At 41.6% G+C, this 24,439-nt stretch overlaps 1 protein-coding gene across 1 annotated transcript in view; it reads right to left on the bottom strand.

Annotated features, from left to right (window-relative positions):
* Positions 1-17,809, bottom strand: part of LOC112133829 (plasminogen-like protein B) — a 133,042-nt gene extending 115,233 nt beyond the window's left edge. Inside the window, exons 1-3 of the mRNA XM_063725301.1 lie at positions 17,759-17,809; positions 12,275-12,311; positions 3,427-3,562 (exon numbers count right to left, since the gene is read on the bottom strand). Of these exons, the coding sequence (XP_063581371.1) occupies positions 3,427-3,562; positions 12,275-12,311; positions 17,759-17,809 (224 nt within the window). The remainder of the gene's footprint in view (positions 1-3,426; positions 3,563-12,274; positions 12,312-17,758) is intronic.
* Between the last annotated feature and the right edge of the window lie 6,630 nt (positions 17,810-24,439).

The following is a 24,439-nucleotide window of genomic DNA, read 5'->3' as shown; positions in this document are numbered from 1 at the left end:
AAAAAATTAGTTTTATTATATTGGTGGGCCTATAAAATATTCTTATGAAAACCAAATTTTAAAATCATTCTTTCAAAAAATTAATAACAAATCCATATACATTAAGCAACATTTTAGAAAACATGTAATATTGAGTATCTAAAAATAATGATGTACAAATTTCAATATTGAAATTCATACTTGTGATGTGGAATATCTTAACTTGTGGGAATAATCACTTCATAGTGTTCCTACATTTAATTAAATCAATTTATATCCCGTATCAAAATTGAAGGAATATAAGAAATCTTTGAATTTTGTAGCACCTACATTTGGCAAAATAATCAAAATATAAATGATTATTTGGTGAGTTGTCTGATACACATGTTTGCTGAAAACAGGGTCTGTGAAACAAGACCAAAAGACAGATACTCTGGAAAAATTTAAGCTATAATATTTATATATTTACGTGACAAGTTTATAACTGACAATATTCTCGAATAGTAGTTGTTCTACACATTGCAATTCTAGCATATATGGTGACAATATTTTTATAAAGCATATTTGGGTCCACAGAGATGAACTGATTAAAGTTGATAATTCCAACTTTTATAACCACAAAACATGACTTTGAAGAAAGGTATATACGCTTCTGTGAGCAACTAAGAAATAATAAGAGCATGGTAAAAAAAAAAACTTCAGAAATAGCCAGGGATATATGAAAGGCAGATATGAATAACAAATATTGACATATGTATGTATATTCTATAAGAATCAATTTTTTTACATAATATGTAATTCTCAACTTTTTATATAAAATGGTTATTAAATATGTTTGAACTGAACTACTTATTATGTGTTAGAAAGGATTTTCTTTTTCAAAATTGTTTTGGAATAGCATTTTAAAACATCCATATGAAATTGGCAGGCAATAATCACTTTTTTTTTTAAATGAGTTCTTGGTACATTACCCAGGCTGGACTTGAACTCTTAGGTTCAAGCAATTCTGCCACCTCAGCCTCCTGAGACGCTGGGAATACAGGATCAAGCCACTGTGTGTGGCTAAATAACACAATTTTGAGCAACGCTCCAATACATCCTTTGGTATGGTTTGGACCTTTGTCCCCACCAAAATCTCATGTTGAATGGTAATCCCCAATGTTGGAGGTGGTGCCATGTGGGAGGTGACTGGATAATGGGGGCAGATTTCCCCTTTGGTGCTGTTCTCATGATAGTGAGTTATCAGGAGATCTGCTTGTTTAAAAGTGTGCAGCACTTCCCCACCTCTCTCTTCCGTCTATTCTAGCCACGTGAAGATATGCCTGCTTCCTTCCCTTTTGCCTTCCACCATGATTGTAAGTTTCCTGAGGCCTCCGCAGCCATGCTTCCTGTACAGCATGTGGAACCATGTGTCAATTAAACCACTTTTCTTTATAAATTCCCCAGTCTGAGGTATTTCTTTATGATGGTGTGAGAATGGACTAATACATCCTTGTTGGGCAATAGACTTGTGGCCATTAAATGATGTCAGTTCTCCTGAAATAAATCTAATTTAATATAATTCTGATAAGAATTCCTATAGGAACTTTTGTGAAACTTAAACTGCTTTTAAAATTTACATATAATGCTAAAAAAATGCATTACTATATATTATTGTAGATCTAACACAATTAAGGCTAGGTGACATTGGTTCATGGATAGAATAGATGAATGGAACAAAATCAAAAGCTTAGCAATAGAAATATGAATCCACGAAAATATGATGTATCATGGCCCTGGCATTGCAGCCCAATGGGAAAAATGGATCAGACCATAAATATTTCTGAAGCATGGGAAACAAATATTATCCTTATTTCACACCATACAGAAAAATTCCACATGAATCAGAGACTTGAATGTGTAAAGCATATCTTAAACATTTTGAAGATGATTTGGTGGGGTTAGCTCTATGATTTCAGTATAGGAACATAATTCCTAAGCTATATATTTCTATTCATAGGCCATAAAGGAAAAGATTAATGCATTTTTCTGAAGGAAAATATTAATAAAAGTTTCCATTTATCAAAGAATAATAAAAGTTTCCATTTATCAAAGAACAGCATAAAAGATTAAAAAGAGCAAAGAGTGGGAGAAAGTACTTATGGCACAGCTTCTGATTATTAAGAGAATCATCCTACACTTCAATTAGAAAACTTCATTGTTATGAATAGGTAATTTCCAGACCGGGGAAATGCAGGACATACTAAAAGCACGTGACAAAAATCTGACAAATCTGAAAATGCTCAGGAAGCTGGGGAACGGACAATAGCCCTGCACTATGGAGGAAGAGTAAATTGATAGAGTGATTCTGAAGAGAAATCTGTCATTATTTAGTGAGTTTGATCATATGTATACCAGATGATGCAGCTATCCTATTTGATGACATATAACTCAGAAAAACTATCACAGATTCCCAGAGGGACAGACGTGAGTATATATTTATCAAATCATTAGTTAGTGGGCTCAGCAGACAATCTAAATGGCTACCTGTATCCATTTGCTAGGGCAGCAATAACAGAGGGTCATAAACTGCATGGCTTCAATGACATAAGTTTATTGTCTCCCAGTTCTGGAGGCTCGTCTCCATGACCTCCCAACTCTGATCACTTCCCCTGAACCTCTGCTCCACATTCCACCCCACCCTGGCCCCTGATCCCTCCCGTCCCCATCCACGTGGTCCTGCCATGGGTGCTCAGTCTGGCGTCCATAGCTACCTTCCCAGGCCCATCACCTACACAAAGCCTATGCTTCAGCCAACTCGATCTCTTAATGGTCCCCATCAGAGGGTGCAGGACCGCATCATCCCCTGCCTTCCTGGTGCTTGTCAAGAGCTCTCTCAACTCCAAAGCCAGCTCAGTTCCTGCCTCCTCCCTGAGCCTCCTCTAACTGCCTCAACCTTAGGCACTGTTCTTTCCTCTGGATCTGGGTAGAGCATGCATTGATTATGCCACTTCGCAGTACCTCACTTGGGCTTTATTTTTTATTTTTTATTTTTTAACATTATATCCAGTTTCTTTGACTACACCTTAAATACTAAAGGGCAGGCACTGGATCTTGCAGCTGTAAGTCATTGCTCAGATCTATCTAGGGCACTTTCATTCACATGATCCTCAACAAACATTTACTGATAATTATGATGTTAAAAACTAGAGCTCAGAATAATGGGGGCTAATGTTTATGTCCAGTGTAAAAATAAATAACTTCCTTTTGGGGTGTTTTTCTAAAGGGGACTCCAATAAACCTTAATGAGAAGCTGTTAATATGGCTTCAGATACTGTGAGCAAATATAGTTCCAAACCCTGACTCCATAAATTCCTCTTTCCTCTTAAGTCATTAATAAATTTGTGAATAAATAACTTGCCATCCAAATGACAGATTCCTGTGTAGGTGCAATGACAATGGAAATACCTGCAGGTGGAATCTTTCTCCTCCTTACATTTTGCTGCACATTCTTCTATACTTCCTGCACCCAGCTGCTTCTTAGTGACACTGAACAGTGAAGCCCCCTGGGTATTCACATAGTCATCCAGAGGCTCTCCTTGACCTAGAGGTGGGAGATCCAAGTGGAACAAATGCTCAGTCAATCAAATGGTCAGTTAATCAAGTCTGATTGTCATGAGTTCTTTTTTATGTATTTGGTTCATATTAATCAAATAAAACTTTCTGCTTTACTGGAAGCAGAATGGGTAGCTACGAATCAAGATATTTAATGAAGAAAACACTTCAACACATGGATGTAAAGATGGCAACAAAAGACACACTGGCAACTACTAGAGCTGGGAGAGAGGGAGGAAGGCAGGGGCTGAAAAACTACCTGTGGGGTACTAAGCTCACTACCTGGGTAATGAGATCATTTGTGCCTCAAACCTCAGTGTCATGCATTCGTCACAGGGCGAGAGGCCAATTTACTCATGTAGCAAACCTGCTTATGTACCTCCAAATCTCAAAAGTTGAAATTATATAAAAAACTTTTCTATTCACAGATTTCAATATATGAAAAGATTAACTAGATTGATAAACAGGTTAGAATGACGTCACCCCTCCTGTGTTACTATATTAATGAATACAGTGTTATCTGGAAGTGGAGGAATCCTCAGAGCTTAGTCTTACTTGGGAGAAAGAATTCTGCTAAGCGACTAATTTAGCCAAAAAAGACAATTTATGGAAGGAAGGTAGAGAGCAGAGAGTTTACACAGAGAGACAATATGCTCTGAAAGATAAGGCAGAGCAGGCTGTTGAAAGGGAGGGAGCCAACAGCTCTCCAAGAGTTCTGCATTGAGTTGCTATGATGTCAAACTCTTTCCTGAAGTTCCCACCTCTGTCTTAAGTCTCTGCCTTTTTCCCTTGTCTAGATTTCTTGCTCCTGCCTTAAGTCCTAGCCTTTTCCCAGCCTAGTCCCCACTCTAGGCTTGTGGGACCTTCCCTTAATATTAGTTGATGTGCATGCATGGTCCTGGCGTTGGATACTGTATTAGTCCGTTTTCATTCTGCTGATAAAGACATACCCAAAACTGGGTAATTTATAAAGAAAAAGAGGTTAAGTGGACTTACAGTTCCACGTGACTGAGGAGGCCTCATAATCATGGTGGAAGGTAAAATGCACGTCTTACACATCGGCAGACAAGACAGAATAAGAGTCAAGCCTAAGAGGTTTCCTGTTATAAAACCATCAGATCTCATGAGACTTATTTACTACCAAGAGAACAGTATGGGGGAAACTGCCCCCATGATTCAATTATCTCCCACTGGGTCCCTCCCACAACACGTGAGAATTATGGGAGCTATAATTCAAGATGAGATTTGAGTGGGGACACAGCTAAACCATGTCAGATATGAATTCTACCTACCGGCTGCATTGCTCATTGCCGCTACCCCAGGAAGGTTGCATAGCACTCAGATCTATACTAACTGCACTTGCGTATCTCTTAGGAATTCCTCCTTTGCCCTCTTCCCTCCCTATCAGCATGTACCTTGTGACATTTGGAAAAGTTAACTACAGACTGAGCGATTGCTGGGCATGTTAAGGGGCATTCCTCTCTGCCTAAGTATTCCCCCTCCTCTGCTCATATCTAGCATGCAGGACTCAGGCAATTTCTGGGGTGTGAGATTTTCCACACTTGCCTTTTCTCAGGGGCTTCCCCCTCCTGCTCATGTCTAGCTGTCTTTCTATTCTAACCATAAAACCTAAAATAAGAATAAATTGTATGTTTGCTCATGATTGCCATGTCATGATAGAAGAGTAAGGTACCATCAGTGGCAACTGTGTTCCAAAGATTGATGTTGATTTGTTCATCCCTGAGTAGAAATGGAACTTGGAGGCCATTGTTTGATTTCTTACAATATGCACTTTGGTTGTGACACTGTCACTTTAACTGGTGATAAGCACCCTCTAAATGGTCCCTCCTTGAGATACAAAAAATTTGGTGCGCTGATGATGTTGGGAATAAATCAGAACTGAACTAAAGTATGTTGCCGTCTTGCACAAAAATTAAGCAAAAAACTGGAGGGTAAAAAACTCCCCTACAAAAGAGGGCAATTTTTGTATTGGGTTTACTACAGTGACACACCACTATTAAGTGGGGAGAAATACGTCTGTCCGTGATGTTGACAGGCATCTGAATTTCAGAGGAAATTGTAAAAAAGAAGAGCCTGGGCTAAATACTGGCCTTGATTTTTCTGTGAAATCAAATCTGTCCAAAAGCTGCTTTCTGTCTGGTTGTGGTAGCGGGTGGCCAAGGGGGCCTCAGCTGGGAGCTTTTGAGCCAGGATGAGCCAGGAGAAGGAATTTCACAAGTTAGTGTCATCAGTTAAGTCAAGAGCAGGCCATTTTCACTTCTTTTGTGATTCTTCAGTTACTTCAGGCCATCTGGATATATACGTGCAGGTCACAGGGGATATGATGGCTTAGTTTGGGCTCAGAGGCCTGACATTCCTGTCTTCTTATATCAATAAGAAAAAGAAAATGAAATAGTGGTAAAGTGTTGGGGCAGCAAAAATTTTTGGGGGTGGTATGGAGAGATAATGGGCAATGTTTCTTAGGGCTGCTTGGAGTGGGATTAGGAGTGATGTGGGAACCCAGAGTGGGAGAGATTAAGTTGAAGGAAGATTTTCTGGTAAGCGGTGATGTGTGAGCTTGTTAGAAGGAGCATTTGTCATATAGAATGATTGGTGATGGCCTGGATATGGTTTTGGATGAATTGAGAAACTAAACGAAGATACAAGGTCTGAATAAAAGAAGGAGAAAAATAGGTATTAAAGAACTAAGAATTGGGAGGACCCAGGACATCCAATTAGAGAGTGCCCAAGGGGGTTCAGCATAATTACTTGCTTCGTTGGCAAGTTTTTGGGCTCTATCCTTGACAGAGTCCTCCTTTTTAAGTTGGAGCTGAGCTTGGTGAGGTGTGTTTTTAAAAACCCATTAGTCTATTTTACCTTTCCTGAAGATTGAGGACGATAAGGGGTATGAAGGTTTCACTGAATACCAAGAGCCTGAGAAACTGGGTGATTTGACTAATAAAGGCCAGTCCATTATCGGACTGTATAGAGGTAGGAAGGCCAAACTGAGGAATTATGTCTGACAAAAGGGAAGAAATGACCATGGTGGCCTTCTCAGACCCTGTGGAAAAGGCCTCTACCCATCCAGTGAAAGTGTCTACCCAGACCAAGAGGTATTTTAGTTTCCTGACTAGAGGCATGTGAGTAAAGTCAATTTGCCAGTCCTGGGCATGGGCAAATCCCCGAGCTTGATGTATGGGCCCGGGAGAGGGGGGGAGCGCTGAGGTGTAGTAGAGTAGCAGATGGAACACTGAGAAGTGATTTCCTTAAGGATAGATTTCCAGGATGGAAAGGAAATGAGAGGTTCCAAGAGGTGGGCTAGCAGCATATAACCTACATGGAAGAGGTTATGAAATGACGACAGAATAGTATGGGCCTGTGAGGCTGGAAGGAGATATTTTTCTTGGTCCAAGAACCATTTGCCTTGTGTGGGAAGAGATTGATAGGTGGAAGAGTCAGTGGGGGAGTGGGTGGGAGTGGCCAGATGAGAAGGAGAGAAACTGCCGTGAGGGATAGAAGTTGGAATGCTAGCTGCTTTTTTAGTTACCTTATCAGCATAAACATTGTCCTGAGTGATGGGATTTGATGCCTTTTGATGGCCCTTGCAGTGAATGACTCCAGCTTCCTTTGTAAGTAAAGTGGCTTTGAAAAGAGTTTTTATTAAAGAGGCATTAATGATGGAGGACCCTTCCATAGTGAGGAAATTTCTTTCTGCCCATATAACATCATGGTGGTGCAGGATATGGAAGAAATATTTAGAGTCAGTATAAATATTGACGTGTAGTCCCTTTGCAAGAGCGAGGGCCTGAGTTAAGGCAATGAGTTCAGCTTGCTGAGAGGTAGTGGAGGGGGCAGAGCAGTAGCCTCAATGATAGATGTAGTGGAGGGGGCAGAGCAGTAGCCTCAGTGATAGATGTGGAAGATACTATAGAATAGCCTGCCTTTGCTGGTGAGTGGCGATTAGGCCTGGTGGAACTGCCATCAATAAACCAAGTGTGATTAGGGTGAGGAACAGGAAAGAAGGAAATATGGGGAAATGGGGTGAATGTCAGGTGGATCAGAGAAATACAGTAATGGGGGTCAGGTGTGGAATAATGTGAGAGGCTGGATTGAAGTCCAGGCCAGGAACAATGGTAATTGTGGGAGACTTAACAAAGAGTGAGTACAGCTGAAGGAGCCAGGGAGCAGAAAGTATATGTGTCAGGTGTGAGGAAGAAAATAGATTTTGGAAGTTATGAGAACTGTAGAGAGTGGGTTGAGCACAGTTTGTGATTTTGAGGGCCTCTAAAAGTATTAAGGCAGTGGCAGCCCCCACACGCAGACATGAGCGCTAAGGCTACAGGGCACGGTCCCGGTCCTTGTGTAAGAATTCCGATTGCACAGCCCTGCACTTTGGCTGTGTGTAATGAAAAGGGTTGGGGTGAGTCAGGGAGAGCTAGTGTGGGAGCAGTCTCTAAAGCTGTCTTCAAGGAATGGAAAGAGGAGTGGGGAAAGGATTTAGGATCTATGGGGTCAGCTAGGTTTCCTTTTGTGAGTTTATATAATGGTTTTGTTAGGATGGCAAAACCAGGTATTCAAAGGCGATAGTATCCAACCATGCCTAGGAAGGAAAGGAGTTGTTGTTTTCTAGAAGGTGTTGGGGTGAGAGATCAGTCGGACATGATCGTCAGGGAGAGCACGTGTGTTTTTATGAAGGATTATGCCGAGATAGGTAACAGATGGAGAAGAAATTTGGGCTTGACTGAAGTAATGGGGGCTGTCTGTGAAGCCTTGTGGCAGTATAGCCCAGGTAATTTGCTGAGCCTAATGGGTGTCAGGGTCAGTCCAAGTGAAAGTAAAGAGAGGCTGGGATGAGGCGTGCAGGGGAATAGTGAAAAAAGCATTTTTAAGATCAAGAACAGAATAGTGAGTTGTGGAGGAAGGTATTCAGGGCAGGGGAGTATATGGGTTTGGCACCACGGGGTGGATAGGCAAGACAATTTGGTAGATAAAGGGCAGATCCTGAACTCACCTGTAAGGCTTGTCCAGTTTTAGGACAGGTAAAATGGGGGAATTTTAAGGAGAGTTTATAGGCTTTAAAAGGCCATGCTGTAACAGGCAAGTGATAACAGGCTTTAATCCTTTTAAAGCGCGCTGTGGGATGGGATGTTGGCATTGAGCGGGTTAAGGGTGATTAGGTTTTAATGGGATGGTAAGGGGTGCATCATCTGTCACCAAGGAGGGAGTAGAGGTATTCTATACTTGTGGATTAAGGTGGGGAGATACAAGGAGAGGATGTGAAGGAGGCTTTGAACTGGGGGAAAAGGTGGCAATGAGGCATGGCTATAGCCCAGGAACAGTCATGGAAGCAGACAATTTAGTTAAAATGTCTCGACCTAATAAGGGAGCTAGGCAGGTGGGGATAACTAAAAAGGAGTGCATAAAAGAATGTTGTCCAAGTTGGCACCAGAGTTGGGGAGTTTTAAGAGGTTTAGAAACCTGGCCATCAACACCCATAACAGTTATGGAGGCAAGGGAAACAGGCCCTTGAAAAGAAGGTAATGTGGAGTGGGTAGCCTCTGTATTGATTAAGAAGGGGACGGACTTACCTTCCACTGTAAGAGTTACCCAAAGCATCTGTGATGGTCCAGGAAGCTTCCAAGGCAATCAGGCAGTGTCAGTCTTCAGCCGCTAAGCCGAGATCTGGGAAGGAGTCAGTCAGAGCCTTGGGCCAGTTGGACAGTCCAACTTCCAGTGGGGTCCCGCACAGATGGGACACGGCTTAGCAGGAATCCTGGGCTTCGGGCAAAAATGGATTATTGAGAAGGAGTTGCCTGGTGCATTCTAAACCTAATCCACTAAAAAGCACTTGAGAGGTGTATCAAAAGATCGTAGAGAAATAGATATTTTAGGCCCATATCCATGTCTTCACCCTGCATTTTCTTCCCATTTGAATTTTCATTTCCAAGAAGAGTTGTGCTTTGTTAAATTCTATAGCTCAGAGTAGGACTTCAAAACACGCAATAAATCCGTAAAGTTTGTCTTACAGTGAGTTAAGTTAAACTTTCTGAAGATGTTTTTTTGAAATGTAGCAGAGCAGGCTACAATTGATATTCAAAAAGAGAAACTTCCATTTGTTTCCACCTTTAAGTTACCTGTAACTGTGTCATGTCACTATGCTTCATAGCGCATCCCTGCTGAGATCTCCTCCCCAGCTCATGTCCCTAGGAAAAATATCCCAAAACAGAATCAAATTTTCCTCTTTTTAATTTGATAATTTTCCCCCTAGGATTATTTTCTCTTATTTACCTCCAGGGCTCATAAGGCAATGAGATGTATTAGGGTTTATTTGCTGGTGAAGAAACATTAAACAAATCTTTTAGTAGAAAAAACATTTTTATATTATAGGCAAATGTAGATGTATATTGCTACAGAAGTAACTGTATTTTATTAATGGTGTGAGAATTTCTTCCTCACTGTGGTGTGCGAATGTGTACGCATATTTGCATGTGTAAAAGTTTAGTAATTTGTGAAATGGAAGATGTTTCTCTGCTTCTCACTGAGCATGGCTGTAAAAGAAACATTTTCCTCTCCCCAGGCATTGCAGCACACTGGAAAGATAACATGTCCACAGAAAGCCTGGCTTTCCAAAAGAGCTTATGAGAGAATGTATCTCCCAGTTAGTTAAAACATATGCTAATCCCGTGACAGAGAAGTTTGTTCTAGCCTTTGGGTGTAGCCCGCTGAATAAGTTCATAGTGATCCACGTCCTAGTTTCCATGGGCTGAAATAGAATATTCATACCCCCCGCCCCCATCTACACACACACACGGACACCAATTTCCCCCAAAAATCTCTTCGCTTAATCTTCTCCTGTTCTGTATTTTCTTTGATATTTTCTTGAATGGCTTCCACAGAATTCAAATGTATTTGACTCTAAAGTCAACTTGTAAAACTGTATCTGGTAATTAGATTAAATTGCAAGCATCTGGACATTGTTTATATGAAGAACTATTTGGATACTTCATTTATATGAAGTGTCCAAAACAGGCAAGTCTATAAAAACAGAAAGTAGATTTGTGGTTGCCAGAAGCTGCAGAGGAGAGGCAACAGCCAGTGAGAGTGGAGTGCCTTTTTGGGGTATGAAAACATTTTAAAACTTATTGTGAGGGTGGCTGTACAACTCTCAATATATTTACATCCATTGGATTGCATGCCTTAAATGGGTGAATGACATCTCAATAAAGCTGTTTAAGAGAACCTACTAGTACGACCGAGGACCTCCATTTTTCTAAGATAGCTTCATTATTTTTTTTCTCTTTTTTCCTCATTCTCCTAGTTCCCCATTTCCTACTTAGCCCTTTAGAAAGGCAAATATGGCCTTTTACCTCCCCTTCATCAGAGTCTCCCTACAGGGCAAGTTCATCTAACCATGTGCTTTAAGATGGAACTCCTGAGTTCACATTCCATTTATAAACCAAAGCATACCCACTACAGAACTCTCACCCTCCAGGGAGTTGCCTCAAGAGACAACAGCCTGCTCACAAAGGCACCAGCAGTCACCAGCTCAACCAGCTGACAGATAAGAAGCTAGCATGGACCCCTGCACCCTTGTTCCCTTCTTCCCCTGCCTTTTAAAAGTGCCACTTTCTGCTCCAGAAGTGAAGTGGTACCGGAGGACTCCTGTATTTCTTCCCCTAAGCTAGCGTTGAAAGTAAATCACTTTCTTTATACCAGACTTCTCTCTTCTTAATTGGATTCTGCAAGTGGCAAAAAACTAACCTCCTCTTCAGTTACACTGGGATGTGTTTAGATTATTTTTTCAAAGGTTGGAACATAGTTGAAAAAGTGAGAAGAGTCCTAAATTTTTTCTTGGAAATCTGGCTTAAATCCAGGTTCCTTTATTTCCTTGATTTGGGAGTTTGGTCATTGGGCAAATAACATGATTTTCTATGTCTAGATTTCCTTGGGTATAAAATGGGGGTGAATATACTACCCTACCTACACCACAAGCTAAATAAGCTAGTATTTGTAAAGGACACACACTCACACTTACACTTACACACAGGTGTGTATGTATGTATGTATGTACACATATATGTATGTATAAGAACTTGGGGGCCTAACCCAAGCACTAAGTGAGTATTTGCTGAGTCACTATCTGTAATGTCATCTGGCAAATGGATGTGTGTGATTTCTCCAGGGATAAGAAGCAAATGTATGTCTATGGAAATCCTTACTCAGGCCATAACAAAGAGAGAAATGCTGAGTCCCACTCCATGAACTGATCAAAGAACAGAATATATTCAAAGAGATATTTCATTGTTTCAGCTTGCAAGGGAGGGGAGCATGGCACCTGAACAGAAATGATATAAATTAATGAAACTGAGAACCAGGTGAAGAGCTTAGCCATCTATTGCATAGTTGGCTACAATGGCTATATATTTTTTTCAACTAGGCTAGCCATCATGTGGGCCCACTCATTTAGATTTGAAAAATCACCCATTATTTTCTCTGCCCATTCATTCCAGCACCCTGACAGTCTTCACAAAGAAATTAAACATATTTTTGGAAGACTTCCTCAATCTTGTACAAGATTTGGACTGGGAATTTCTTCAATCAAAAATTAAATTAAATGAATTGCACATAAAGCCATGGCATATGTATTTTTACTACATTGTGGGAGAAAAAATAATTATTATACAAAAAAACTTTGTTTTACCTGATTTCAAAAATGAAAGAAGTAGAAGAACCACTTCCTATGTTCAATTTTGGGACTGACCAGCAGTGCCCAGAAAGTGTGTCCCAATCCCAGGATGTTGTTGACTTACATGAGAGTAAACACACACACAAACCAGAGAGTGAAACAATTATTCTCTCAGAGACCCACGCCACTGGCTCAGCAGGGTTCAAACATTACCTTGAATAAAGGATCCTTACAAAATGTTTGAGGGTGGAATCTGCAATAGATGCTGGGAAGCCATCTCCCCCCTCAGCTGCTCCATGCTGACTTTATTCCTGCTCACTCTTCCCCTCACCACTAGACCTTTATCTCTCCTGATTAGTCTTGTTTTCTCATCTCTTCTTTCATTCCCTTTCTTTTGGATAAAATAAAATCATGAAAGTATCTCACATTTACTGGTACCTTCCATGATGAGACCCTCTGCCAAGTGCTACCATCCATAGCCTCCCTCAACCTTCCCAACAGGCAGTGCTGTTCTCATCCCTGCTGTATGAGGAGGGGGCTGAGGCCTTCCTAAGGTTACATGGCTAATCAGGGGTGTAGCTGATAGACACAACCCGTTCAGGTCTTAGATGACAAAATTAAGCTAGGTAGTAGTGTTAACATCGCCACATCCTATAACAAACCATGTCAAAATTACGACATAAGTGAAACTATTTTATTATCTTCAAAATTTATTCATTTATAGTGGACTCACATGTTTTCTGTAATTATAAATTATGTTATAAAATATCAATCCTTCCAGCTGGGTGCAGTGGCTCACGTCTGTAATCCCAACAATTTGGGAGGCTGAGGCTGATGGATCACTTGAGTCCAGGAGTTCGAGATCAGGCTGCCCAACATGTCAAAACCCCATCTCTACTAAAAGTACACAAATTAGCCAGGTGTGGTGGCATACGCCTGTCATCCCAGCTACTCAGGAGGCTGAGGCACGAGAATTGCTTGAACCTAGGAGGCGGAAGTTTGCAGTGAGCTGAGATTGTGCCACTGCAGTCCAGCCTGGGCAACAGAGCAAGACTCTTTCTCAAAAAAGAAAAAAATAAATAAATAAATACAAAATAAAGTAAAAATATTAATCCTTCCCATTCCAGTAGGTATAGCTTAAATAAATACATATTTTTTAAAATAAAATAAAATATCAATCTTTCCCCAAATGAATTCATGGTGCATTATTATATTTTCATTCTCATGAAGTAAAGCAAGAGTGGTAGAATTAAGTGGAAAGAGTCTATCTCTAGTGTAGTCACATCAGTGGTTGTGTCGAGATGGTTAGGAGGCTCCTCCCAAGTTTAAAACAGTATCCAAGCCCCATTTGTAAATCAACTGGGGAGACACGCCAACTCTGATCATCAGCAATATCTGAGCTCTAGTCTCCACTCTACCAAAATGTCCTTTCACAAAGATGAGGACTGAAAAATGCTCACTGAATTTAGCAAAGAAGGAGTCACTAGAGGGATGGCAAGAGAAGCCACACCATATGTCTCAGTCTATTTGTGTTGCTGTAACAAAATTTCACAGGTTGGGCAATCTATAAAGGAAAAAAATGGATTGTCTCACAGTTCTGGCAGTTGTGAGGTCCCCAGTCAAGGTGCTGGCATCTGGTGGCCCCTTATTACTGTGTCCTCATGTGGTAGAAGGTCATGATGAAATTCCCATGATGGGATTCATGCTTCAATAAGAAGAGGAGAGCCATCTCTACACACACACACACACACACACACACACACACACACACACACACACACACACACACACACCCCGCATCCCTTTCCCTCCTCGCAGAAGCAAAGGAGATGCCATGTGAGGGTGCAGCGAGAGTCAGGCCATCTAAAAGCCAAGAGGAGAGATTTCACCATACACTGCATCTGCCCACACCTTAATCTTGGACTTCCAGCCTCCAGACCTGTGAGAAATAAATGTCTGTGTCTAAACCCCCCAAGTATGGTATTTTGTGATGGCAGCCCAAGCTGATTAAGACACCTGTTAGACCTGAATAAGCAGGAGAGGATTACTGGGGGAGGGGTGAGAGAGGAAACTAGACTGGGCCAGATGACTGGGGAGGGGAGACTGTCTTGCTAAATACTGTGGATTTTACCGCAAAGGCCATGAGGAGTCACTGAAGGCAGGGTGTGCCACAAACTTGCGGAGCCCCAGGCCCCTTGGAAAAGAAAAGAATGTCATCTGTGGAGAAAAAGAGGCCCCCACTTTTCAAAGGTCATTTGACCTTCACAAAAGCATTGGTCCTCTGGTTCTTAGTGTTAGAGCTCAGTAAGGGAAGGTGATTCCCTGAATTTGTAAAAGCCCTTTTCTGAATCCAACAGTATGTGAGTCCCTTAAGAGAGGCCAGAGAAGAAAGAATCCACCCAGCTGACATTCTAATTCAGTAAGTTGTAGGGACATTGTTTTGAATGATTCCATAGGCAAGGGAGCACCAACTCATAACTTACCTCAAGCCTGCAGGGTTCTCCAGTCCAGTCCCTTCCAGAACCCTTCCCTGTTCCACGAGCAGTGATGGATTATTGCAAACATTGTTCAGTTTCATTTGACTTACTTTGAAAACCAAGTTCCAATAATGAATAACTACGGGAGCTAAGGTCACTGCATTTGGTCCCTGTGAGTAGCCTTTCCACCTACCCAGGCCACAATCAGTAATCATCACCATTGCACACCCTTGAGGCAATTCTTCCAAAATTACCTTGCATCAAAGACTGCACAAGAACTACTCTAAGTGGAAGGACTGATGTTGGCAGCCTGGATTCCACCAGGGGCTGCAGACAGCCCTTGACCTTCATGTGGGAAGCTGTCACTGAGTTCAGACACTCTGGATTCAGCCTTCCTCTGGAATCAATCTTCCGATAAGCAAATAAATGGAAAGGTGAAATTAGATAAAGACATTAGTACCTCAGGGGAGAATTAAGCATTGGTGGTTAATCTAAATACACTCGCTTAGAATTTTTATTTTACTACTATTATTTATTGTAGGTTTGTGGATCTGTGCCAGGCACAAACAGCACTATGAATTATCCATACCATGATATAATCACCAGATTTTTCTCTGTTATTATCGTTACCATTTTATAGATCAGAGCATTGAAACTTGCTTGCCCATAGTTACATCAGTGGAAATTGGGAGAACCAGGTTCCAATGCAAATGTCTGGGCCTCAAGTGATTACTTTTAACCATTGCACTGTAACTTACTACTGGGAGGAAGGAATAATAAATAATAATGGCTATACTTGATTGGTTAATCACTATATACTAGGCACTGTACTAAGTACCTTTTAGAAGTTTTATTTATAATTGTCACATAATAATTGTACATATTTATGGGGTACAGTGTGATGTTTCAATGCATGAATACATTGTATAAGGATCAAATCAGGGTGATTAGCATACCCCTCACTTTAATCATTTATCCTTTCTTCTTAGTTAGAAGATTCCAAATCCTCCCTTCTAGTTATCTTGAAATGTACAACACAGAATTATTAGCTATAGTCACCCTAGTGTGTAATAGAACACCAGAACTTATTCTTTCAATCTAATTGGATCTTTGTACCCACTGACAAACCTCTCTCCATTCTCCTCTTCCCGACTACCCTCCTCACCCTCTGGTAACCACCATTCTACTCTCTAATTCTATGCGATCAAGATAAAAAAAATTTATTGACAAATAATAATTGCACATGTTCACAGAGTACATAGAGATATTTCAATACATATAATGTATAGAGATCAAAGAGGGGTAGTTAGCATATCCATCAATCACCTCAAAGTTTATCACTCATTTGTGTTGGAAACATTCAATATGCTCTTTCTAACTGGTTGAAACTTTACAATATATTATTGTTAGCCATATTCATCCTACAATGGTATAGAACACTAGAATATATTACTGCTATCTAGCTGTAATTCTGTAGACTTTAACCAAGCTCTCCCTATTTCCCCTTTTCCCGCCCTTCCAGGCCTCTACTGTCCTCTTTTCTACTTTTTACTTCTTTGAGATAAACTTTTTTAGCTGCCACATATTGTTACCGGCGGCAAATCCATATGGGTCTGCAGCAACCTCAATTCTTGCTTCCTCAGAAGAGTAAATTTGACTGAGGGGCATGAGGCAGAAGGAGAGATTGAGGCAAGTTTTTAGAGCAGGAGTGAAAGTTTATTAAAAAGCTTTAGAGCAGGAATGAAAGGAAGGAAAGCACACTTGGAATAGGGCCAAGCAGGTGACTTGAAAAGCAAGTGTGCGCCTTGACCTTTGGACTTGGGTGTTTTATACATTGGTATGCTTCCGAGGTCTTAGGTCCCTTCTCCCCACTTGCCCAATTCCTGAGATCTTATCGGGAAGCTGCTGATGATAGGTGTTTTCTATCTCTTGGGAAACTGCTCTTCACTGGTGCCAGCTGTGACCAATTATTGCTTTAGACAGTTAATAAACACCCTGACCATCACCTAATGGTTGGCAACACTCCTGGTGTGTGTTTGGGGCAGTGGTAGGGGGAAGCCCTCTTCTGCCCTGCTCATACCTTAATAGCCACCTATGGCAACATTATGAGTGAGAACCACGCAGTGTTTACCTTTCTGTTCTTGGCTTACTTAACATACTGTCCTCTAGTTTCATCCATGTTGCTGCAAACGATAGGATTCCATTATTTTTTATGGCTGAATAGTATTCCATGGTATGTATATACCTTATTTTCTTTATCCATTCATGTGTAGTCACACAACTGGGTTGATTCCGTATCTTGGCTATTGTGAATAGTGCTGCAATAAACCTGGGGCTGCAGATGACTCTTTGATACAATGATTTCCATTCTGTTGGATAAATGTCCAGTAGTGAGATTGCTGGATCATAAGGTACTTCTATTTGTAGTTTTTTGAGGAACCTCCATAGTGTTCTACAGAATTACTGTAGTAGTTTAAATTCCCACCAACGGTGTAGAAAAATTCCCTTTTTTTCCTGCATCCTCACCAATATGTGTTATTTTTTCTTTTTGACAATAGTCATCCTACTGGGGTGAGACAATAGCTCATTGTGGTTTAGATTTGCATTTCCCTGAGGATTATTGATGTTGAACACATTTTCATACACTTGTTGCACATTTATAATGTCTTCCTTTAATAATAATTCAGATCATTTGCCCATATTTTAATTGGGTTGGTTTTTTGCTGTGGAGATGTTTGAGTTCCTTGTATATTCTGGATATACATGGGACAGTCCCCTGTCCCATGAGTAGTTTACACAACACTAGGCACCACACTAGGTTCTTTACACAGGTTATTTCATTTATTTCTCACTCTGACCCTATGAGGGAGGTGCTATTACTACCACTCTCATCTTACTAATAGAGAGTTCCGCAGAGGTTCATAGCTTCCCCAAAGTCACACCGCTTGTGTGTCAGATGGAGCAGGGTTGGATGCCAGAGCCGGGCCCTCCAGCCCCACGCCTCGTTGCTGCCGGAGCCTACCGGTCTGCAGTTACTGCCACAGGCATCAATGGCAGTAGCCAGAATAAGCATTTATCGAGCACCTACTGTATTCACAGAACTCTGATCAGTCTGAAGCAAACAAAGCCAAGGAAGGTAGAAATCGCAGAGTCCAAACCACAGTCTAGGGCCTGAAGTGCACTGCATGGGCCAGGTTAAAGTAAATGAAACATTCCTATTTTGATCCCTTTCATTATTTATCATTCATACCCATAAATACCTTTAAGGGGCTCAGTTTAGATGCAAAGTCAACAACAAATAGGCAACGAATCAGTTCTTCCAACATTTTTTTTTTCTCCTGAAAAGACTCTCTGAAAGCCCTGTTTTGCAGAGACTTGCTCCTTTTCCATGATGGGTAAATCGCAGGACCTGGTAGATTATGCTACATAATGTGGAAAGGTTGCTTAGTCCAAGAGCCTGGAGTTTTCAGAGACATTGTCCTGAAACTACCTTCCTTTGGCAATACCAGCGCCTGCAGGCAACAGCTCTCATGCACTTAAGATTTAAATACAACCCACAGAAGTGCTGGCTTGTCTGGGAAAACCTTTTGCTAAAGAGAAGAGCAACATTTTTTTTTCTTTTCTGGAATTTGTGAACAGCATTTATTCTCAGCCTTGCCTTTGAAATGTTCCACCTGGAACACTGCTGGGCAGCGTGGAAACAGAAGCGAACGTCAGCCAGGCCGGCAGGGGGCGGCAGACCCCACACTTCGCCAGGCGCCCTCGCCTCGCAGCTGCCAAAACCTGTCGCTGGTTTCAGGTCCAAGCGCCTTCAGCCAGCAGATGGTTCATGTCCTTCGAGGCCGCAAAATATGGGGTGGAAGGAGTGGGGGATGAGGCTGAGAATGGGGAGAGCAATCCAGGTCGCCAGGGTGGGAGCCGCAGCTGGCCCGTGGCGGCCCAGAGGACACTAATGCTTCTGGAGCGCGCGAGGGGCCCGCAGGACCGGACCAAGGCCGCCTGCGCTCCGCAAAGGCGCGGGCACTGGGCGGCGACGCGGGCGCGGCGTGGTGCTGGGGCGGGAGGCGGAGGGGTGGACGATGCTCTGGTGGGCTGACCCCTTCCCGCAGGGCCAGGATGGCCAGGGCAAGGCCGCTGGGAAAGGCAGGACCCTCGCCCCTACGCCGCCAGCTGGGCTTTTCTCCTTCCTCGCCGGCCCCGTGTTCCAGGGCGCGACCCCGCTCCGTCCAGCCGCTAGCTCTGGGGCTGAGCCTCAGGTAGGTGGGTCGGAGGCCCTGTGAGAAGTGAGGGTTGAGGGCGTTTCTGCTTCCAAGCGCAAGCACGGGGAGCCCGGATGCTCCAGCCCCTGGACCCTGGATTAGAAACTGGCAAGGGTAGATGTTTTGCAGGAGGCCGCCCTCTGCCTTCCTCTGTTCTAACACCTGCTGGATTCAGGGAGTCCTAGTACCTGTATTTCTGACCCGAAAAAAATTCTAACAGCAGAAAATCCAATGTGATGGGTTAGGCCTCCTTAACGTGCCCCGTTTGACTTTGTAACCTTCCTTCCACAGACTGATCTTTTTCGTGCAATTGATGTGATCCTGTGTCAGCTATACAAAACAATTTTTGTGTACTGAATCTGGTTTAAAAGGCAAGAAGTTGCTTCCCATTGATCCCTGGTGGAAAGGGATGTGTATGCCCTGAAACATGGAGAGTCATATGCGCTGCTTGGTTTCGTGTAGATTAAAGTAACATGAGATGATGTTTTCACTGATTTTCAAAATTGTGGAGAATTCACTTAGGAAAATATATGTTTCAATGCATGACCAATATGGGTGTTTACTTTAACTGATTTCACAGAAGCAGTGCTCCTAATGTTTTGAGACACACAGATTTTATTTGGTGCCTCTTTATGGTATGATCAATTAGCTGCTTACTTCGTAAGTTATGTGGAGTGGGGAAAGTGCTTCCTGTTTTCTCTTTAAATGTCTTTTCTCTGATTTAAAGAAGTAATGAAGGAGAAATCTTTTTGCGATGTTTAACTTTTATCCTCCACTATTCTGAAGTTCAAACTTCAATAATTAATATAAATACAGTAAAATTAATACTTTAAAGGTAGCTGATATGCTTAATAACCAGAAAATATTTCAATTAAAAAATTCCATTCCATCTAGTGTTTTGACCCATATGATACATATGCATACATGTGTAAAAGTGTATATATATTCATATATATATGAAAAAGATACTATGCACTGTATTGAGTTTATACTTTTATTGTCCATCAGTAAGACCGTTTTTGACTTTAAAAAGTAGATTATGTAGACCTGTGAAACAAGCAACAAAAATGAAAACACTGCACTTTTTCTGTGGTTCTCTAAACGCACAAGAATAGTGGAGGTCAGGATCCATGCTGTTGGCCAGGCATGAAGTTGGCGTTATCAGCAATCACTATAGTCTCTGTGGGTGCTGATGAATGTGAATTCCCCACATGTCGTGCCTTGGGAATTGCTCCTTTGAGTAGATTACTGCCTTGAGGTTGTCGCTGTTGTCTTTCCTGCAAGAGTAAAAAACAAGTGCACAAAATTGGATTTAGGTAAGTGGAAATGTAATGCAGTCACAGCAGCGCCCCACACAAAGGAGGCAATAAACAAATGTAGCCTTCATAAGGGTCCCTCGCTAGGCCAGTCATCACCTACTTCCTCTGCTGGATGGCAGCCCTCTGGTATCTGCACTCAGTTCCCACGTTCCTGGAGCTTCTCTTCTCAGACTATTCAGAGCCCAGAGCTTCAGGTCTGTCCATATCCTTCATCAACACCCCCTGAAAGCGTGAGACCTTGGAGAAGCCCATGTCCTCCAGGTGTGGCCAGGAGAGCTGAGACAGAGCCCTGGGGTCCTTTCTTATCAACCCTTGATTGGGGTGTCCTAGTTCTGTTAATTCTACAAATAGCCATTTTTAAAAATACCGTTCATTTTACACCAGTAGCTCAGCTGTCCAGGGTGAGCTCCACACCCTCAACTCTGTAGCTGATTACATAGTTCATTATTATACTAATTTAAGAAATGTTAAATATATGAAAAAGTACAGAGTGAACAAACACTGAAGCAACTTACCAACTTTCCCACAAGCTGCCGTTAACAATTGTGAACATTTCATCATTTTAACTTTTCCTCAGTCCCTGGAACTTCCTGGTCTCATCCTCTCTTCTCTAACCCAATCTCCCTCAGCCACAACCATGATGAAGTATGTACTCATCCAATCTGTTTTGGAACATTTTAAAATTTTTATAGTTTTCTAAAATCAACTTTATGTATGTGCATAGTTTAAAGAGTCAGAAAGTTCTATAAAAAAGCTTGAATTTCTTTCTCTCCTGAGGCAAACACTTCCAACTCTTTAAACTGATCCTATTGGCATTTACCTTCAAGTCTAAATAACTTTCTGACCCTGGTACTTCTTTTTTTCAGTTTTAATCATTACCTATTGATACTATTTGGATCTGTGTCCACGCCCAAATCTCATGTCAAATTGTAATCCCTAGTATGGCGGTGGGGTCTGATGGGAGGTGATTGGCTCATAGGGCAGTTACTCATGAATGGTTTAGCACCATCCCCTCATGCTGTTCTCCTGATAGTGAGTTCTCAAGAGATCTGGTTGTTTAAGTGTGTGTGGCACCTCCCCCAACGTTGCTCCTGCTCCCGCCATCTGAATAATTTTTTTTTTTTTTTAGACGGAGTCTTGCTCTGTCACCCTGGCTGGAGGACAGTGGTGCGATCTCGGTTCACTGCAAGCTCCGCCTCCCGGGTTCACGCCAGGCTCCTGCCTCAGCCTCCAGAGCAGCTGGGACTACAGGCGCCTGCCACCACACCTGGCTAATTTTTTTGTATTTTTAGTAGAGACGGGGTTTCACCGTGTTAGCCAGGATGGTCTCAATCTCCTGACCTGGTGATCCGCCTGCCTAGGCCTCCCAAAGTGCTGGGATTACAGGCGTGAGCCCACGCGCCCAGCCGCCATCTGAGTCTTACTCCCCCTTTGTCTTCCGCCATGATTGGAAGCTTCCTGAAGCCTCTGCAGAAGTAGAAGCCTATGCTTCCTGTACAGCCTGCAGAACTGTGAGCCAATTAAACCTGTTTTCTTGATAACTTACCCAGTCTTAGGTATTATAGCAATGTGAGAACGACTAACACACCTATGGGCTTTCCACTTGGGAATATTAGGATTTAACTCGGTTTAATGCACCATCAACATCAAAACACACACCACACACATGCCACATATACACACATCCCATATGTACACTGCACACACACACCACATACACCACAGACACGATGCATAAACATATAACATACAACACACCATACACAACACAGATACACACCACACCACATGGACCTTACACACACACCACACACCCCACATAGATACTATGCACACACACACCACGTACACCACTCACCTCACATACATACTATACACTCACAACACACTCTCACAGACACAGCATACGCACCACATACCACATACACACCCCACTGTACACAACACACATACACACCATAAACGTCACACACACTGCACATACCTCACAGCGTACACACACCATACACACACACACACCGTGCACATACCACACACACACCACAAAAACCATACATACTACATATACACACACATCCTTTTGCTATATGTACCTAACATAATTATGTAATTATATTGTAATTTTGGTTAAGTGAATATTCAGTGTTTATATTTCTTCATGACTATGAAAATGCTATTTATAACTGAGGCATGTAGTATACTCTTATATTTCTCCCTAGAATTCATTATTTTCTTTTCTGTAAGCTTTTATATCATTTTCTAATTCTACTTCAAATTCTCAGTTTTATAAACCTTTTCAATATGCCCCCAAACCCATTAGGCCATCTAGCGATGTTCTTAGAGAGAGCTTCTCAGGAGCCATCATCCTTGCACTGGCCTGGCCTGGCCTGGGTGCACGGCTGGCCTGCTGTCCATCTGTCGTGGGATCTCCATGGACTGTCATCCAGAAGATCCCCTTGCCTTTCTGATATTTGATCCCCCGTTTCTTGAATCCCACATCTTCCTTTTTCAAAAAAATTACTTCCTCATTTTGCCAGAGCAAATCTCTGTATCTGATACTGAATGAAATCTAGTATCATCCTTAGAAAGAATACATGGAAGGTATTTTTTAATTGAGAAATTCTCATAAGAAAGTTAACCATCTGAAAGTGAACAATTCGTTTTATGTAGTACATGGCAACCACCACCTCTATCCAGTTCCAAAACATTTTCATTGCCTCAAAATACAATGCAGTACCCAGTAAGCTATTGCTTTTCATGACCCCATCCCGGCCCTTGCTTTCAAGGTTTAGCCACGCAGCATGTACCAGTGCTTCATTCCTTTTTGTGGCTGTATAAGCCACAGTTTGTTTATCCCCTCGTCTATTGATTTATATTTGGGTTGTTTCCAGCTTGTGGCTTTTGTAATAGTGCTGCTGTGAACCTTCTCATGCAAGGTATCTGGGTACTTGTTTTCAATTTTTTTGTCTATATACCTAAGAGTAGAAGTGTTAGATCATATGGTAATTCTATGTTTACCATTTTAAGGAACTGCCAAATTATTTTCCACTGTGGCTGAACCATTTTACATTCCCACCAGCAATGTACAGGATTCTAATTTCTTTACATCCTCACCACCACTTGTTATTCTCTATTTTTTAAATTATAGACATCCTAATGCATATGAAGTCTTATTTCATTATGACTTTATTGGCATTTTCTTAATGACTAATGATGTTAACCACCATTTCATGTACTTGTTGGCTATTTATATATCTTTTTTGGAAAAATGTCTCCTTACATTCTTGTTTTTATTTTTGTTGTTGAATTGTAAGAGGTTTTTTTTTGCCCCATTTCTCTTCTCGTTTGCCCAAAGAATACTGTGCTGGCAGTGAGCTGCACTGCTGCACTTTTTTTTTTCTAAACAAGAAATGGGTTAAGTGATGGTGATCTCACCCTTTCACCCAGGCTGGAGTGCAGTGGCCCAATCATAGCTCACTGCTGCCTTGAACTCCTGGGTTCAAGTGATCCTCCCGCCTTGGGCCCCCAAAGTGCTGAGATTACAGTTGTTAGCCACTGAGCCCAGCCTAGAGATTTTAATATATTCTGGATACCAGGCCTTTGTCAATAGATTTGCTTCATCAGTAGGTTGTTTTCACTTTGTTGATTATGTCCTTTGACACATAATAGCTTTTAATTTTTTCATTACTCTTCAATTATGTTTTCCAGTTTTATTGAGATACACTTGACAAAAATTGTATATATTTAAGATGTACAATGTAATGTTTTAATATAAATGTACATTGTGAAATTATTACCATAATCAAGCTAATTAAAATATTCATCATCTCACATACTTTTGTGTACATGGTAAGAACACTTAGGATCAACTTTTTTAGCAAATTTCAAGTAAGCAATACAGTATTGTTAACTGTAGTCACCATTCAGTTCATTAGATTTCCAGAACCTATTTGTCTTGTAAAACTGCACATTTGTATTTTTTGACCAATATCTCTCCATTTCCCTCTTCCCCAGCCCTGGTAATCAACATTCTACTCCGTTTCTCTTAGAAACGGAGTATGTAAGACACAGACACACATACACACAGTGTGTATATTATATGTGAATATATATATATATATACAT

Source organism: Pongo abelii, chromosome 5 (genome assembly GCF_028885655.2).
Source record: "Pongo abelii isolate AG06213 chromosome 5, NHGRI_mPonAbe1-v2.0_pri, whole genome shotgun sequence".
In the NCBI taxonomy this organism is placed as follows: domain Eukaryota; kingdom Metazoa; phylum Chordata; class Mammalia; order Primates; family Hominidae; genus Pongo; species Pongo abelii.
This window is presented reverse-complemented; position numbering and strand designations above follow the sequence as displayed.